The sequence below is a fragment of the Sycon ciliatum genome, chromosome 2 (assembly GCF_964019385.1).
Source record: "Sycon ciliatum chromosome 2, ocSycCili1.1, whole genome shotgun sequence".
Lineage (NCBI taxonomy): Eukaryota > Metazoa > Porifera > Calcarea > Leucosolenida > Sycettidae > Sycon > Sycon ciliatum.
The window spans coordinates 6,579,122-6,598,027 of record NC_088644.1 but is presented as its reverse complement, the minus strand read 5'-3'; the positions used below and the strand labels follow the sequence as shown (position 1 = coordinate 6,598,027).

Below are 18,906 nucleotides of genomic sequence, written 5' to 3'. Positions count from 1 at the left end.
GTACAATATAGCTAAGAGTTCTGTCAAGATCAGTTTCTGCCATGCTTGAATAGCTGATCCGCGGACACCGCTTGTTCAAAGAAACACCCAGAGCACCATGTGACAGTACAAACATTGAGGAAATCAGCACGTTACATGAACACACACGCACACACGCACGGGCACACATACACACACACACACACACACACACACACACACACACACACACACGCACGCACGCACACATACAAACACACACACACACTGTACATACCAATGAGATGCTACTGAAGATGACGAGCACCAGTATGATGTTGTCGAAGTAGCTATGCGACACTATACGCCCCAGCAACTCCTGGCATTTCCGCCAGAACGACACACAGCCATGCTTGCAACCTCTCCTCCTGGTCTCATCTCCGCTAGATCCAGGGTCAGCTGCACGGCCAGACGTGGGATCCAGTCGCACCATTTCCACTTCATCAGCGCCGGACATGGTGCGTTTGGGCGTGAACGCACACAGGCACCACAGGTGACAGCACCGGTGCGACGTGATGCACGTACAGCATTGATCACCGTCACCACCACCACCACCACCGCCGATGCTACCGCTCTGTGGATTACCACCTGCTGCTGTCTGGCGCATTGTCCTAATGTTAGACGTCACGCTGCCGATCCTGGCTTGGCTCGGCTGTAGTGACACACTACTCTTGCCACCGTCCACCGACGACACCACGGCAAGGTTGGTGGCGGAGCGCTCAGACGAGAATGACGAGGAGCGAGTGCGTGTCTCGGTGACGGACAGACGCACTTCCTGCTTACCGGCGTCGTTGATGGTCTGCTCTTCCAGAGACAGGCGGTGTGTTTCCACCGTCCTCACTGCTGCGGCCGACACTGCTGTCGTTGTATCGCACATATCCATGGGAGTTAAAGTAAGCGTCGGCACACCGCCAGTGGACGACTCGCTCAGATTACGTTTGCGTACGTGCAGTTCGTCGACCGTCCTCTCGGAGTTCTCAGCCATCAGGAGGGTGCGCGTTGAGCACTCGCTTTGACGACTTGGTCGCGGCGACGAATCGCCAATGTCGATACGAACAGCCGACGCGCTTGACTCTTGTTTGTGAGTGTATGTCAGCGTATCAGAATTAGCTGCTGCTGCCGCTGCCACACTGGTGGCAATGTTTGTTGATGGTTTTTTTCTAACGTTAGCTCGATCGGGTAGAGAAACACCGCTCGTGTTCTCAGGACGCAGCTTTCTAACATTGCCTGTGCTGGCTGCACTCTCGACCGGTGCTTTCCGAGCCTTCTCCGCTTGTTGTGCAAGTTCCTCTCCGGCTTCTGAGGTCAACGTGTTGTGTCGTGATCTTCTCCGCGTCTTTGGCGAGATCTTCTGCCGTCTACAGCAGTTCAGTCGCTTCACAGCCTTCTTCAGCCGCTTTGCAAAGGACTTCGACTTCACTTCCTCACTCTTGCTCTGTCGTATCTGTTCCACGTCGAATGAATTCAGCAGCAAAGCCAAGAAGAGATTCAAGATCTGTACAGAAATTAAAAAAAAACCAGGAATAACGCAGAAGAAAATGTTATGTCTGAGCTCACTGCTCCCAGTAGAAGAGTTCAGTTGGAGGCAGGTAACACATATTTTCATTCACACTCAGCTAAAGTGGCACATGTACGAGTGTTTCGTACACATGTGCAATTCTGTTGAGGTGCGATAGCATGTGTTTGTGAATGTGTGTGTGTGTGTGTGTGTGTGTGTGTGTGTCTGTTTGTGAAGGTGTGTATGTGTGTGTTTGTGTGTATATAATTATGTGTTTGTATGTCTCCCCTCTCCCGGGGAGACCCATGTGACCAGTTTGGCAGTGAGCAAGTATAATTATAACCTATAAGTACAAATGCGTGTGTGTGTGTATGTGTGTGTGTGTGTGCGTGTGTGTGTGTGTTGTGTGTGTGTGTGTGTGTGTGTGTGTGTGTGTGTGTGGGTGTGTGCGTGCGTGAGTGCGAGCGTGCGTGAGTGTGTGCGTGTGTGCGTGTGTGTGAGTATGCGTGCGTATGCATATGTGTGCGTGTGTATGTGTGTGCGTATGTGTGCGTGTGTATGTGTGTCAGAACAACAGACAGCAAGGCAGCAACGTGATCAACTTACCAGGAAGTTTCCGACTGCCAACACGATGAGATAGAAGATTGCAGCGGCAGGACTACTGGCCCTCATTGTGTCGTAAAGGGGTTCAATCCATTCACCGCACACAATGCGAAATATCACCATCAGCGAGTTTCCAAAGTCAGTGAAATTCCAGCGAGGTATTGCTGTACCAAAAGGAAAGAAATTCCAACACCTTGGATCAAGCTTCCCTGCTGACACTGAGTCTGGGCTTTATTGAATGAGCAGTGTAGTAGTATAGTAAAGCATTTATTCAGATTTCTCTAGGGCAGTCCCCACAGACCTATGGTACAGTCAACTTCGCCAATAACGACACTCGGCGGGGCATCAGAAAAGTGTCCTTATTCGCGAAGTGTCGTTATACCCGAAGTCTCATTATATGTATTACCAGGGGCGTCGGAAGCAGTTTAACATTGGTGCGGCGAAAGTGTGAGAGGGGGGTGCGGGGGTCCTCCCCCGGGATTTTTTTTGAAAATTGGGCCTAAAAGGCCATATTTTAATGCTACAGAATAATATGAGAAATAAGAATATGCATGCTGATGATACACCGCATTGTCGATGTAATACATGGTACCTGTACAAGAGTCGACAAGCCACCAACAAGGTTGAAATGTAAAAAAAAAAAAAAAAACTTCCAAAATTATTGGTGCGGCTTTGGCCGCACCTGCCGCACCGGTTCCGACGCCCCTGATTACAGTTGGAAGGGACTTTGCTCTGGGCATGGAAATTCTGTCGTTATTCGCGAATTGTCGCTATATCCGCAGTCGTTATTAGCGAAGTTGACTGTGTCCTTACGGGGTACCCCAGCCAACCTAGGATTGCGATACGAAATTGACTTGGTGAAGCAGCAAGGCGTACCGATACCGGAACATAGTTCCAGCGGTCAGCAGCTAAAAAAGAAATAGAGGAATAACCAAATCGAGAGGAGGCTCGTGGCAGTACAAGTCCAAGCGAGACTTGAGACCTTGTGCACGTGCGGCTACGTGCCTCAGAATTGAATTGAACCTGACCCCGACGTGATGTGTGTGTGTGTGTGTGTGTGTGTGTGTGTGTGTGCGCGGGCGTGCGTGCATGCGTGCATGCGTGAGTATGTGTGTGTGTGTGGGGGGGGGGGGGGGCAGAGTAAGGTTCTAGGAGGAAGAGGTTAATGAGGAGGTGGAGAGGAAGAGTAGATGGCTGAGCAGCAACAAGAGGAGTGCAGACACACGGTACAATGACGGCACAGTGCTTGTGTGGTAGTGTGTTATTTTGTGTACATCGTGTGTTGGTGCATGCGCGTGTTGCTGTGGTGTGAACAGCAGTCTTTGTCTTGAGTTCGTCATGTCTAGTTGTGTTCAGGTCGTCTTGTCATAATACACAGTCTTCTAAATGTAGTCATCTCGTCCATTGTACAAGTAATGTAGAGATGGCACAGGGCTGGGAGGTGGAATGAGAAAGCCCAGTAATTACAACAGCAGCAACATAGTGATTACCACAGCGACCAGTCCTGGAGATGTCCTGCATAGGACATACCGGAACCCAGCATGCTCGCAGCCAGTAAGACAGTGGCCAGGGTTCCGTGATGTCCTAGATAGGACATCACGGAACCCTGCATGCATGCAGTGAGTAAGACCAGTCCTGGAGATGTCCCGGATAGGACATACCGGAACCCAGCATGCTCGCAGCGAGTAAGACAGTGGCCAGGGTTCCGTGATGTCCTAGATAGGACATCACGGAACCCTGCATGCATGCAGTGAGTAAGACCAGTCCTGGAGATGTCCTGGATAGGACATCACGGAACCCTGCATGCATGTAGTGAGCAGCACAGTGACAGTGAGTTGAACACACACACTTACGATCAGGTGCAAAGGCATAGGTGGTGTAGTATGGTTGGAACAAGTGCATCCCGACAAGTGCGAATGTGCACAGAATGATACCCATCACCAGAGTCAGGTAGCCAAGATCCTTGATACTGTTAGCTATAATAGCCAGCAGGGAACGCATTGTGCTCCAGGACTGCGCCATCTTCAACACACGCAACTGCAAGAACAACATTTTTTTTAAACAGCGGAGAACAGCAGGGGTGATGACATTATCACTGTCCATTCGGCAGTATGGATTCAGAAAACGGGATTTCGACCTTTGGCCTCTGGTTGCTGATCAGCAATCCCAAGGCAGTTGCCTAGATGGTACTAGGCCGTGTGTTCACAGGCGTGTTCTGCAATGAAGGAATACCACACAGAGCAGCATGGACAGTAAACACGGTCCCTCTAACCAGACGCCCGTGGCGCAGCGGAAACTGTCCTGATACGACAGGATTCCGCTAGATCCAGGAGTGCATGTTGGATCCACAGCACTTTGGTACATGAAAATGTGTCCGGTCAATACAGGATTCAGCTTGGTACAGGCCTACAGGGTCAGGCAAACACAAGTTTACTGTACAGTGCATCAAGCGACAACAACACTAAGTCACTATGCACTTGATGGGGATGTTCGGTGCAGCAGTGTGCTATGCACGAAACATCTTACCAGTCGAAATGCTCGGAAGACGGTGGCGATGTTGGAAGATTCCACGCTGCATATTCCGCTACCAGCGGCCATCAGGATGAACTCAATGATGGAGAAGAGAACAATGAGGAAGTCGAAGACGTTCCACGCTACTCTGAAGTAGTTTTTCAGCCCGTAGGATAACATCTTCAGAATGGCCTCGATCAAGAACACTGTTCCGAGAGCCTTCATACGCCAAACAGCAAGCAACACATGCACACACAAATGTACATACATACGTGAGTGCATACACACACACACACACACACACACACACACACACACACACACACACACACAAACAGATGGACAGGCAGACAAACAAACAGATTGACACACACACACACACACACAAAATACAATCAATTATGTTTCAGAAGTCGCTCACACGAACACAGTCATTCTTCGAAACTTGGCAGATCCAAATACTGTACCATAATTATTGGTGTGTAGTGAGAGCTCGAGTCGCAGGAAAGAGACAGTGATTGGGTAGCGAGTGCTCGCTTCCAAGGTATGCCCTGCGCTCAATTGTAACATATAATAATGCATGGTTGTGGATGGTGAGAATGAATTCCTTGCTTGACCTGCAACAAGGCTAATAGAGCAACATCAACCTGGAACTCCATTCAATTTACAGTTTTAGACTACTAGTATGTATTTGGGAAATCCTCATATAAAATACTAGTAACCTACACATGCAAGCAGACAATGGACACAAGAGACACAAGACAGATAGACAGATAGACGGATAGACGGATAGACGGGTAGACGGGTAGACGGATAGACGGATAGACGGATAGACGGATAGACGGATAGACGGATAGACGGATAGACGGATAGACAGATAGACACAAGACGGATAGACAGATCATGACTACTAACCAGATTAGCGCTACACAGACCCACCGATAGGTCAGGGTCCATGAATGGGTGCTCAATAGCCAGCAGGGCGGTGTTGAGCGCGATGCAGAGCATAATCAGGATCTCAAACTGAGTGGACTTGACAAACTTGGCAGTACGCCGAGCCACCGGTAACAGCACCTGGTCAACGTGGTGAGACAGGCGTCGTCGCGTGCGCACTCTGACAGCCTCCACGACATTCTCATCTTCGTCCTGGACAAACACTGTTGGAGGGAGAGGTAGCGGTGCTGGACGCAGGTCAAATGTCAGACTGCTTGAACGCGCTGGGAAGGTGGAAACAAGACATGGACAGGCAGGAAGATGCAAAGAGAGAGAGAGAGAGAGAGAGAGAGAGAGAGATAGATAGATAGATAGATAGAGAGAGAGAGAGAGAGAGAGAGAGAGAGAGAGAGAGAGAGAGAGAGAGAGAGCGAGAGAGAGAGAGAGAGAAGAGAGAGAGAGACAGAGAGAGAGAGAGAGAGAGAGAGAGAGAGAGAGAGAGAGAGAGAGAGAGAGAGAGAGAGAGAGAGAGAGAGAGAGAGAGAGAGAGAGAGAGAGAGAGAGAGAGAGAGAGAGAGAGAGATAGATAGAGAGAGAGAGAGAGAAAGAGAGAGAGAGAGAGAGAGAGAGAGAGAGAGAGAGAGAGAGAGAGAGAGAGGGAACTTAAGTGAGTGAGTGAGTGAAGGCCGATTCATACTTCATGTCGCGTACGGGAAAGTCATCGCGCGACCGTGGCTTTCCCGTACGCGAAAATATTAATAGTTGACCTCAGATCAACTTTTTCGCTACGCGACGCGTTTTCCGTACGCGAAATGAAGTATGAATCAGACTATAGTGAGTAAGTCAAGACCAGATCAATAAGATCCCGATCAAATGCACCAAACAGGACAGCCACGTTGGCTTCAACTCCCCCCCCCCCCCCCCCGACACACACACACAGCCCCCCCCCCCCACACACACACACAGCCCCCCCCCCCCCCCCCACACACACACACAGACAAGGCAAGCTCTTTCATAATGCCCTGCACTAAATAATAGACACTATCAACTTCCACAATGACTCAGTGATGGCAATGTTGCTGAAACCCCATAAAGCTATTCCGCTGGTCGCAACTGGACTGGAATTGACGATCGCAGTACATTGGGAATAGAGGACATGCAATAACGTCAAATCCGCCTAATAAGGGAGCTAACTGAGTGTCAAAATGCCCATTTATGGATTAAGTGCGTACATAAACCCCAAATACGGCGAGTAAAACTACGGGAAACCCAGTGGTTTCAACATGCATAACTTACAATGACCACTATTGGAGCTGACTGAACGCTTCGTGAACATTGCCCCCGACGCGGATGACAGCTGACTGTGTAGAGTGGGTCCTGCCCCGGCAGACGTTGTCGATTCACGACGACCGCCAGTCCGACTGGGCGCCGCTGGCAACGGAGAGAGATCGTCGTCCGTGCTGTCGGGATCGTCCAGACACGCTGGCTCATGCTGCATCAGCGGCGGTGTGACTGTTTGCCCCGGCAGTGACGTGTCCGACATCTGTCGCTGGCTCTTCGGCGAGGGCGACGAGTCCCGGACAATGGCCTGGGACGCGGGCGTCTTCAACGTCATCGGAGGCAGTTTACCCAAGGACATGTCTTCCGGGGAAACTGGCAGAGTGAGGGCGCGGTCCAGACCAAAACGTGTCGGAGTACGAACATGCATGTCGGGTAGTCTGCAGTCGGAAAGGATCGGCGGCAGAATGGTCAGTTGTTGACTGGGTGGCTTGACAGTGGGGGATTGTTCAGAAAATACATTATCAAGGGATGGCAGGGCAAGGCCACTTTCAGACTGCTTGCCATCCGCGGAAGCTGCTGGCAACGCGTTAGAAGGGCGAGGCGATGGTTCATTTTGCGTAGAGCTAGATGTCTCATCAGCAGCTGCTGCTTGCGTAGCTTGTCCAGGCCGTGCATGTTGTGAATCTAGGCTTGGTATGTGTAGAGTGCTAGGCTTCTTCGGCGAGCGGGCTTCTTGACGAAGCTTGTCTTCAGTAACCTCTCCGTGCACGGTGGTTGGCAAACTAAAGGCTGGTGGGGCTGACACGCGGCGATCTCTCCTGTACGGCGAATCCTCCATTGGCGGGCGGGGTGGGTCCAGCGGGCTTAGAGTCATTGTGGGTAACCGACCTGCTGGTGCTGCTGCTGGTGCCAGTAGGCTAGTGGTCGGCGGAGCAAGAGAGGGCTTTGCAGTACTGCCGGCGGTTGGTCTCGCTCGTGTGCATTCCAACTCCACCGGTGGCTCAGTAGCTGTGGCTGAGTTAGCTCCGCCATTACCACTGTTCCCGCTGTTGCTGTCGTTACTGGTAGCACTCTCGGGCGGACACAGGTTGATTCTGGAGCTCAGACTTGCTTCCTCGTTGTATGCCACTTGTGCAGCGTCTAACAGCTCCTGCGCACACGGAATACCAATGATAATACGAACACCAGCAGAGAACCTGTTCAAAAGATGATATTCATTAAGGTAAGCACAGTGAGATATTTATGTATTTCGGTAGCTGACCTAGCCTTGCATTCATATCATTATCTGATGGAGGCCCAGGGCCCAGGGGAAGGGAGATTCGGAGAGATATTTACAACGATTGCAGTTTAAGACTGCGGTGGTGGTGCAGAAGGAGATTGAGACATGACAGAGGAGCAGAGATGGAGAAGTGGTGCTACACAGGGGCACACATAGGTACTTCTCGCTCCGACATGTTTCGGCCTGGGCTTGGCGCTCAAGCTACCAGCTACCCCAGAAGACACCAGGCACTACTAAAAACGGAGCTGTTCCTTATTGACCAGCGCCGTGATAAGCACTACAGTATGAGTCGAATATGGAGCTGTTTCACGTTCTTTAATGATCAGCGCTATGATAAGCAGTACAGTATAGCTCACCAAATCCCTGGCCATCTCTCCTTCGCTGGCTTTGTTATAGGAGAGAGTGACGACAGCCAGTACCAAGTTGAGTGTGTAGAACGCGCCGCCAAACACCACAAAGTAGAAGAAGGTAACGGCGGCCGCACCAGATGCTGCAATTATCTGCACAATAAACACACACACACCATCATACAGTCGCACTAGGTTAAATCCGACCCAATTGGTGCCCTCATTTCGCACTACCCTTGATGTCCTGGAAGTGGTATGATTACGCCTGACCGTACACGCGTACAAATACAATGATGTAATCGGAACCGGTACAGGGCTCCAGCTTTGCACTTTGGGTCGGATTTCAGCGAGCGCACCTGTACTATCGGATTCAAACTTGGCTTGGGCATGGTGTAGTTGACTTTCAGGAGCGACTAAAATTCACAGAAAATTCTGGCATGGTAGATTTCTAGAAAGGCTGATAGATGCAATACTACTGGAGCACACTTTTAAAGAGTCAAGAATGTCAGGACACTATTTTCCTTACTGTGGCTGGAGTATCACAATCGCTTCCAGTTAACCTGGATTGTGTGGTGAACTCGCAATAAAATTATACGCTAAAATGGGTAGTACACCGGCAACCATGTGAGTATCGACCTTGGGTGTAACAACTCATGAACAACAACACAGTGAAGTGTCAACAGGCTGAGAGGCCACTCGACTACACACATTTAAGTTTCAACCTCGCGAATAACAACAAATTGCAACTACAAGTGCTTTCCCCGCCATGCTCGGTCGAAGGTGAGTCTTCGCACGGTGGCCTATAACTGCACTGAACACGGCCACTGAGTGGTTCTATTGCATTTGTTGTGTATGTGACTTACCAATATGTAGACATTCTCCCAGTAATCCAGGGTAAATAGCTGTATACTGGTGAGGAAGGCAAAGCCGAAATGATCAAAGCTTGTGTAGCCATGGTTAGGATTCTGCCCGATATCCCCCAGGCAAACACTGGGTGCAGGACACGGTCTGAACAGGACATAGTACAGAAAAAAACAACACAAGAAGCTAAGGCAAGGATACTGACTAAGCAAAGGATTGCAGATTTGTTTTTCGTACTTTGCATTTCGTAATTTGTATTTCAACGTGTTAACTAATATTCAACATGTCCTGGCTTGCCAAATGACAGCCAATAACAAAATGAATGTGAAAAAGATTCACAGGTTCATTGCTGCAAGGCCAGCACTCTCGGATGACTTTGCGCCGATCCACTCTTCTACTACCATCAAGTTCTCGGCTACATATCTGCATCACTATGCTGTGCGCTTAACCTGCAATTAGGAGCCCGTTTGCATTTTCGTACAAGCATGAATTGAATACTCCCTCGTTCCCTGGGTTGCACAAGTCACAAGACCACTGAAGAAGGCGTCCCTGTTCCATGAACATGCATCGGCGGTCGTCAATAGCTCCAACACTGGAGTTCTGTCTTGGACTGCATTTGTTATGAGAGCCAGTAGCAGTAGCTACAGCCATGGAGGTCTTGCTCACATTCCATGATATGAGAAAACGGAATTGAATTGAACGTGATTTTGCCAATGGGTATGAGGATGCTTAAAAATGACATTTCGTCTTAAAAGGAATGTTAGTGGATGCAAAATATCTCAATGAAATGATCACTTCATTGCGTTAATTACACTCTTATCTTCACGGAAGATTTTTGAAATTATTCCCTTGTACTAAAACAAGCGTTACCCAAGATTCGAGTTCCGACCCTAGTTTTTAGTACTTTTTACTAATGAAACTCTGGCCAGTGGTATCTATACTTACGTTGCAGAGGAGGAGTTGCCACAGACGATGAAGTCACCTAGGCTGTCTTTCAGCCAATATGCTGTAGAGGATACGTTGACACACGTGCACGCACATACACACACATACACACACACACACACAAACACACACGCGCGCGCACGCACACCATTGGACCATTGGACGCCCATCGCCAGAGGCGATGATAGCGATGCTATAGCAGAAGCCATAGCAGCTTGTGCTGGGATTGCACCATTCCACAGCTTGCAAGGCTGAAGAATTGACCACCACTATTCAGCCTGGTCTACACCACACAGCTATGAAGTGGCTTTTCTGGTCAGTGAATCCCTACTTTTTGGTCTTTTTCTTTTTTTTCACGCACACACATCACACCACATACTCCGGCATGCACTGGCTGTTGGTAACCACCCAGGAGAATGGAAGAAAAGTCAGGAGGAGTCTGAGAAAGAGAAGAAAGACGTGTGTGACCATAATCGTCGGGAATCGAACCCGCAACCTATCGATTGGAAATCGCTGCACATACCACTGCACCATATGGGACACACACACACACACACACACACACACACACACACACACACACGCACAAACACACACGCGCACGCACGCACACACACACACACACACACACACACACACACACACACACACACACACACACACACAAACACACACACACACACACACAAGCAGCATAAATCCCCAAAAGGCACCAAATCGCCATCCAATAGTCATGCACATTCATGCTATTAGTTGTACACAGCAAAACACAGAGCTGTCACTACGGAGTTTGGGTCGCAATGGCAAGACAACCGTTGTAATTTGGTTTTCTGCAGATAGCATCACGCCAGAAACTCAAAGACACAACCTTAGTGTTCCAGCGTGTCTGTGATTTTCAGGTAATAGAGGGAAGTTATCAGCGCTGGGCCAAACATGAAATTATCGGTTGGTTTGGACTGCCTTAGCATGGCTTTGCATCTATACAAGATTCTTATATTCTGTGCCTTGTTGACGGGGGGGGGGGGGGGGGATCCTATTTACTAGCGGCTGCAATCTGTTTCGTCTGCCAAGAATCAAGCCATGTCTTCACACTAGAGCCAGGAATCAAGCCATACATCCACACAGCACTCAGTTACCAGGCATTTGCTGAAGTCGTCAACCTCACATACTGGTATGCTGAAATCAGCAACCACACACTTGCACTGCGGTTCATTCGGACTTACACGAGTTGATGTGATTGATTGGCGCGCTCTCGTTTCCGTAAGAAGCTGTCATATTGGTGAACGTCGGATCGCTGTCATCTGGCAACACACACTTCTGTAACAGGTTGCCTCTGAACAGCTGCAAGCCGAGAACTGAGCTGACGAACAGGAAGAACAACATCAGGATGAAGACGTCGCCGAGAGCCTTGAGTGAGGACAGCACGGACGTCACCATGATGCGCAGACCTGTGTGTAGTGATAAGGAACAGTACATACACACGCACGCACGCACGCACACACACACACATGCACACACAAACACACACACACACACACACACACACACACACACAAGCACAGTCTAAGAGAAGTACATGCGTTACTACCTCCAACCAGCGAAATGTCCCCCCCCCCCCCCCGCCAACCGCCGAAAAATAGGGTGCCTTTCAACCTGTCAACTGAGGTATAAGTAAAGACAATGCTTGTACCCCGGACCGGATGTCCAAGTGACGGGCACATCGGTCTATCGGGCGTCCTGTGCGTGAGTTGAGAGTGGAAATATTACTACTCTTGCCAATTTTCATGTGCCACATCTCTCACCCATTTCCTGTTGAAACTCGTGTGATTTGGAGTTATGTACATTCCAGGTTACGGCCAGTGCCTGGTCCCGGAACGCCCGGATAAGGGAAGATTTGAGCGGATGTGTCATGATGTGTACGACCACGCAGTCAAAAACTCCTTTGTACTCAGTCCCGGCCAGAGAAATCCGACCTCATGGATATGGCAGCGCCGGTGGCTGTGCGACCCCAGCAAGGGCTAGAGTAAACCATGATATAGGCATATACAAAAGAGAAAGACCAAGGAACTACAAGTTACAAGTTCAAGTCTGAGTCCATATCGGCATATGAATTGCATATCGGAAAATGTTTGACTACTAGTACTAGCAAGCGCCCGTACCCCCCCCCCCCCCCCCCCAACCCCTACTTCAGGAATATTCACTGAGTTTGATCTCAGGGCTATGGATGTTCTGCGTGGCACGCTGCCGCTATTTTACGTTGTGTAATGCGTCTTCTTATTACGCATACAAGGATTACCAAACCCCAATAGCAGCATCCAATTGTACTTGTTCAGAGTCTTTCATGAACAGAGAAATATACTTTACGGCCCTTCTTCAGATATTGAAAAATGTTTGCCATAACCCCCCCCCCCCCCCCCCACACACACACACACGCGAGTGTGCACACACAAAACACATGACTATCACGCATTCATGGACACACACACACACACACACACGTCCTTACCAGGGAGTGCATTGATTGTGCGTAGTGCTCGAAGTACACGGAAAGCACGTATTGTGGAGAAATTGGACAGTCCTGGAATAAGGGTCATCCACCTGTGCCAGAGACAAACCAGAATGCAAGCTATTACAATACTCCAGTGGACATCATAGTAATTTCTTCTATAGGATGTATTACTTACTACCGACACATGCCCAATGCTAAGTGTTTCTCTCCCACTCTCATTCACACAAACTCCCTCCGTCCCCCCCCCCCTCTCTCTCTCTCTCTCTCTCTCTCTTCTCTCTCTCTCCTCTCTCTCTCTCTCTCTCTCTCTCTCTCTCTCTCTCTCTCTCTCTCTCTTCTCTCTCTCTCTCTTCTCTCTCTCTCTCTCTTCTCTCTCTCTCTCTCTTTTCTCTCTCCTCTCTTCTCTCTCTCTCTTTCTCCTCTCTCTTTTTTTCTCTCTCTCTCTCTTTCTCTCTCTCTCTTTTCTCTCTCTCTCTCTCTCTCTCTCTCTCTCTCTCTCTCTCTCTCTCTCTCTCTCTCTCTCTCTCTCTCTCTCTCTCTCTCTCTCTCTCCACAACCCAAGAGCCAGGCAGGGACAGTGTTCAACAACAGCACAAACTTCACCAATGACTTACCCGAAGACAACGACAACGAAGTCCAGTACGTTCCATGGGTTGCGCAGGTAGGACAGACGGTGATGGAAGAATCCAAACGCAATGATCTTCAAAACCATCTCCAGAGTGTAGAGAGAAGCAAATAGCAGCCTATAACAACACGCGACGGCAGGAAATAACCCTATTGTACATATATATGACATCGATATGCATTCTCGGAGACCCCCTTGACTTAGGCTTCAGCCGTTGGAGAATCCCTCAAATAATAATAATAATATAAGAAATTTGAAATTCGGATGTTGAGCCATAAATAAATGAAGAAAGGAAAAGGACATATGGATACAGTAGTGGATATAGTATCCAGTTACAGTGATGGAGAGTTACTCTAAACTCGTATCCATGTGTCCTTTTCCTTTCTTCAAATAATTATAAGAAATGGTTGAAGAATGTGTACCATTGCCATATCAACCTATAACAACACGCGGCAGGAAATGGTTGAAGGATGTGTACCATTGCCGCCACTGCAGATGTTACAGCATGCGCCTAACTCTAGCTGTAGCTTACTGAAGCGACAGTGGCCCGCAATAGCCCGGCCAATAAGGTGCCAGTTCAGTGGCGGATCCAGGGGGGGGGGGGGGGGGGGGCAGGGGGCCTGCCCCCCCCCTTTGAAAATTTCGACCTTGGTCTAGGATTACAGTACAAGTCAGTAGACTGTAGAATGAGCCCTCGAAATGACTTGGCGTGTCACACACTATTATAATAATAATAAATAATATATATGCACTAGTCAGCACGCTGTGTACAACTACTGTACGCACTGCGGCCTGAGGACACGGCCGCACTTCAAACATGTGAAAAACGTGCCAAAAATGCAGGGCCTGGTACAATGTGCAGCTAGTACTATAGTGCAGCGATCGCGTTGGGCTGAAATCCTGTACGGTGCACGGTGCTGTCGGCTTCGCCCTTCCTTTTTCTTTTTCACTTGTCAGAAACTAAACGCTCTCTCTCTCTCTCTCTACTTCGCGTGTAGCCAACGGGTTACCTTCAGATATGCGATGAAGAGGAAAGGGTCTGACATCAGGTCGTTCTTCAGTGGACCGGTAGATAAGAGAGCTCGCGTTGAAGAGCCGTCCAAAGGTCCGTCGCAGCTGCTGCCGTGTGGAAATGTTCCTGCACTTGCGACATTATCCGAACCTGCTCCTGAATGTGAAGTCATTTCAAGTCATTCCTCCAGTGACTGAGTTCTCTGCCTGGATCTCCAGTTTCGCACGCCAAGCCCACTGAGAGTATTAGCACTGTTCCAGCGATGGAATATTACATGTATATTTGTGGTAACTTTGTAACATACCTGCATACCTGCTAGTAGTAGTAGAGTAGTGTCGTCCTAATGCCCGAGTTACACCACAGCTTGACAACACTTCCAGTCCAGTTTGAAAATGTCGTGAGAATGGAAAACAGCAGCTCTTCACAACTTCAGGACTTTGTCGTTGTTGTTTTGTTTTGTTTGGGGAGGGGGGGGGGGGGGGCAGATACCTTGGGCCCCCTCTTCGGCCAAATCCTGGATCCGCCACTGCAGTTGGTTATGGCCTATGGCTTTCGCACAATTATGCAGGGACGTAGCTCGCAGATCATACATGCATGGCTCGTGAACACTTGTATGGCTCATGAATACATACATGGCTTGCGAATGCTCGGCTTCAAGGCTAGAACTTACTCAGCTAATTCGTTGCCATTGTTCATGGCCAGAAGTACACAGTTGATCAAGATGGTCAGGATGATCAGGTAGTCGAAGAATCTAGAATTCAACTTGGTCAAGGAACACAATCATGTTACCGGCCCCACTTGCTTCCTCTAGGGCAACACGGACTTGAACTACGGTGCTGCTCAATGAAATATGATCGTGTGAGTCAAGAAAGCGTCGGGTGCTGTGCAGCCCTAGACCTGCGCAGCACCGGGGTGTCCACTGCTGCAGGGTGCACACTAACTGTTAGACTCACGCAATCGGATTTCATTCAGCAGCCACTGTACTAGAACTTCTACTAAGAACATAATTATTTTCAACATAATTATTTTCACCACACAAGCACACACAAGACTGAACTGTAGTTACACCAAATTCAATAGAGGGGGGGGTTGCAATAAAACTTTTCGTTCCGTGAAAGTTATCGATAATGCCGGATGGCTGCTTGCCGAAGGCAGACCGTATGGTGTAATAGTAGAATCAAGCCACTCTACACGCAGGAGGCTATTAGAGGAGGCTATTAGACACGAGTGAATTACAGCTGTCTTAACTGTTAAGAGGATACTCGTTGGTAGCGAGATGGATGGTGAACCGGCGGAATCGGTTCTCAATGGAGAAGTAGTGTAGCGACTTGGCCTTGCTGAACGCCACCAAATATGGCGATCCCATACGCTTGGACGTCAAGAACACATTCTGCAGTGACCATAGCAAAATGATTCCCCTCTCACTTCAAGAATGAACTCGGATGGAAAGCCAAGGATAAATTTGTAGGAAAGAAAAAGGACCAGAGAACTACAAGTTACGCCATAATGTCCACTAACACTGGTGCTGTTAGTGGACATTATAGCGTAACTTGTAGTTCCTTGGTCCTTTTTCTTTCCTTTAACTTGAACTGAAATTTATGAATGACCTTTGAGGAATAAGATCTTGGTGTTTATTCTGCAAGTCCAGGACATGCTGCTATACAATACAGGACTGGCGGAAGCAGGGTTTGATTGGTCTGGTAGTATCATCCATCGCCTTTCATACAGTTTGTGTGTGATATGACGGGTACAGATGACCTCCCGAGTGGGAAACATGTGTTGGTGGTTAAACTGTTGCTCCGGTGATAACCTGACCAATCGGACTGGTTCCGGCGGGCCTACAATGCCCTCTCTCTCTCGTTTCCTTTTGTCCAGTATGGTTACTATTGCATTCACTTGTTCTTGGGGTGAGCCACGGGAAAGCTGGCATATAAACAGGGTTGTGAGCCCGCCTCTCTCGGCACCAACAGTACAGCTCGCTCGACGCGGCTCTACTGTGTGAAGAGGACCCGGACATTGATCCGGTGAGCTGCATTGTGGGGATTTTGCAGTCAGATGTGCGGCCACAGGGGGGGGGGGGGGGGGGCTTTACCCGGCAAACTCTCGCTTTGCAGTCAAGAGCAATACTAGTACACAGTGTACTATCGGGGCGCCCTCTTCTCTCTCCCAACCCCCCCCCCCCCCCCCATCTCTCTCTCTCTCTCTCAGTACATATCATAGTATGCGCTCATGGGGTGGGAAACAGTTGCCAAGGAGACATCAGCACAGGAACCGGAGCAAGGGATGTGCATTACTGTCTGTCCATACAGAGCCGACGCTATGCGGAACCGTGACCGACATATCATCGACCAGTCCGTCCGCAACCCACGCAAACGTTTGCGTCTAGGCACACTCGCTGCCACAGGGGGTGGTACGCTGAAGTGGCCCTCTTCACACTGAATTCCGACTACAGTCTATTAGTACATGACATGTACACAATGATGTCTGATGTCGTGATGATTCCATCACTGTCTACTGCACTACTGCCACTACTGGTATGCATTCTTGTTGGGCAGACACTGTCATCCTAGTCACAGTGTCACTGATTCATGTACAATCTAGTTCTGTGCTGTGAGTGTTTCCTGTGCGCACACCATCTGTTGTTGCGGTAGATTACCCTGTCCAGCAAACCTCACATCATGCCGACATACATGTACAATGTCATGCACATCAACGTTACATAACAACAATCAGTCACAGGGTACCATAACGAGTTATGTAGGCTAAAGGTATTAGTACCTCCTTTCAACTTATTCAAGCTACTTCTGTGAATCTGTATCTGGCCAGGATGGCTGACGTTTCGTTTGCGTTTGCATGAAATCACTCTCCATTATATTGGCAGTGAACAAACACGCAAGGATGCACACGCACTCTGATGCGCCCTCTGACAAACCACTCCACGTGCCGAACGATTAAACATACGCCCTTCGCCAAAGCTGCGAGACACAATGAATACTGTCTGATGGCAGGTCCGACATTGTCAGGCCTTCCCTTCATTCACTTACCTCTTCATACTTGGGGTCTTCGAAAAACACGCCCTTTTGAAAGTAGTTCACAAAGGACCTCCAGCGGCCACCGTCTCCGTTCGTGGTGTCCCTTCGACCCAGAAAGCTGCTGAGTCGTCGCTTCCTCAGTTGTTTAGCAGCTGGTCGACCCAGTGGGTGCTGCTCAACGTCGAGCTTCGTCATCGGAACATCTAATGAACAGAGCTTGGCTTCGTCATGTTGGTCACTGGACCCGAGGCCCGCTTGAGAACGCGGGTCGGAGGACACTAGCGGCGAACACAAGGTCACTCCTACTGAGCTCTCATTACTCGCCTTGGCACACGCTGCCTGCCCAGCCGCGCTAGCAGCGACCGAACTGCTGCTGGCATCTTCAACAGGAGCGCCGGCTTGCGGACGAGCATTACGGGATCTGACGATGCTATGCAGAACCGTGACCGACATATTATCGTCGACCAGTCCGCAACCCACGCTAACGGTTTGCGTCTAGGCACGCTCGCTGCCGCAGGGGTGGTGCGCTGAAGTGGCTCTTCAAGCCATTTCTCGCCCAGCGCAGCCCGCAACGAACGCCACTTGTAAGCAATAGCCAGACCACAGAGTAATTCTATAGCTGGCCTGGAAACTTGCTAAGTCACAAGTGTCGACTCAAAGTCGTAGGAACTCTTCAGTCGACCATCCTCACTGAAGAAAGGATACCGTAAAATCTATTTCGCTCTTGCTTCAAATATTCTCAGTGCTCCAGTGTTGCGGACTAGCACACGAGATATTCTTCAACCTCTTGCTGCGTGCTTGTGACGGACAATCCAAACAGCCCGAAGGTTCGTTTCAACGTTTGTAGCATTCCGACAACACTCAGAAATCAGAACATCAGCGAACTATCTTGCGTTATGCTAAAATAGTTCAGATTTTGATGGCAAGTGTCAATGCAAGGATCATCCAGAGATCGAGAAGGCGTCGCAATGAATTCGCAGTTATTTTTTTACGTGTAGGTCTACGATCGGATCATGCATTCCGTGTGACTTGTCACCATGCCGTGCATCACTGCATGGCTTGTGTCAGACTCTCACTCAGTCTCAGACTGCAGACAGTCAGTGCAGAGGCAGAGGCGCAGTGCAGTGGCTGTCCTGTACTGACAATCTGTAGTGTAGAGTCTACCACTACTACCAGTACCTACGTACAGACAGTCATGGTCCGACTCTTGCACACTTACAAAGTCTTTCACAGATGATCGTCATCATGGTCATGCAGTCAGACTCATTCAGCTGATTCACGGCAGTCTGCACTGACGTCGGTACTCGACGAGTGCATGCGTCGCGCTACCCCAGGACCGGTAGTCAAGCGTGGATCTGGTGTGAAGCAGCTGCCAAATGGTGGCAAGTCACGTTCGTTCCTGACGCTGACGTGACAGTGGCAGCTGGCAAGTCTTTTCTTGGTCACATGTCA

General features: G+C 49.4%; 1 protein-coding gene across 2 annotated transcripts in view; it reads right to left on the bottom strand.

Annotated features, from left to right (window-relative positions):
• Window positions 1-18,354, bottom strand: part of LOC135808430 (sodium channel protein 60E-like) — a 28,156-nt gene extending 9,802 nt beyond the window's left edge. For both annotated transcript variants that reach the window (XM_065321618.1, XM_065321619.1), the window contains exons 1-15: window positions 17,467-18,354; window positions 15,685-15,812; window positions 15,093-15,173; window positions 13,400-13,528; window positions 12,783-12,874; window positions 11,500-11,724; window positions 10,277-10,337; window positions 9,334-9,478; window positions 8,480-8,623; window positions 6,860-7,994; window positions 5,546-5,847; window positions 4,646-4,849; window positions 3,973-4,156; window positions 2,123-2,283; window positions 257-1,513 (exon numbers count right to left, since the gene is read on the bottom strand). In XM_065321618.1, the coding sequence (XP_065177690.1) occupies window positions 257-1,513; window positions 2,123-2,283; window positions 3,973-4,156; window positions 4,646-4,849; window positions 5,546-5,847; window positions 6,860-7,994; window positions 8,480-8,623; window positions 9,334-9,478; window positions 10,277-10,337; window positions 11,500-11,724; window positions 12,783-12,874; window positions 13,400-13,528; window positions 15,093-15,173; window positions 15,685-15,812; window positions 17,467-17,907 (4,689 nt within the window). In that variant the 5' untranslated portion in view covers window positions 17,908-18,354. The remainder of the gene's footprint in view (window positions 1-256; window positions 1,514-2,122; window positions 2,284-3,972; window positions 4,157-4,645; window positions 4,850-5,545; window positions 5,848-6,859; window positions 7,995-8,479; window positions 8,624-9,333; window positions 9,479-10,276; window positions 10,338-11,499; window positions 11,725-12,782; window positions 12,875-13,399; window positions 13,529-15,092; window positions 15,174-15,684; window positions 15,813-17,466) is intronic.
• Window positions 18,355-18,906: the final 552 nt, after the last annotated feature.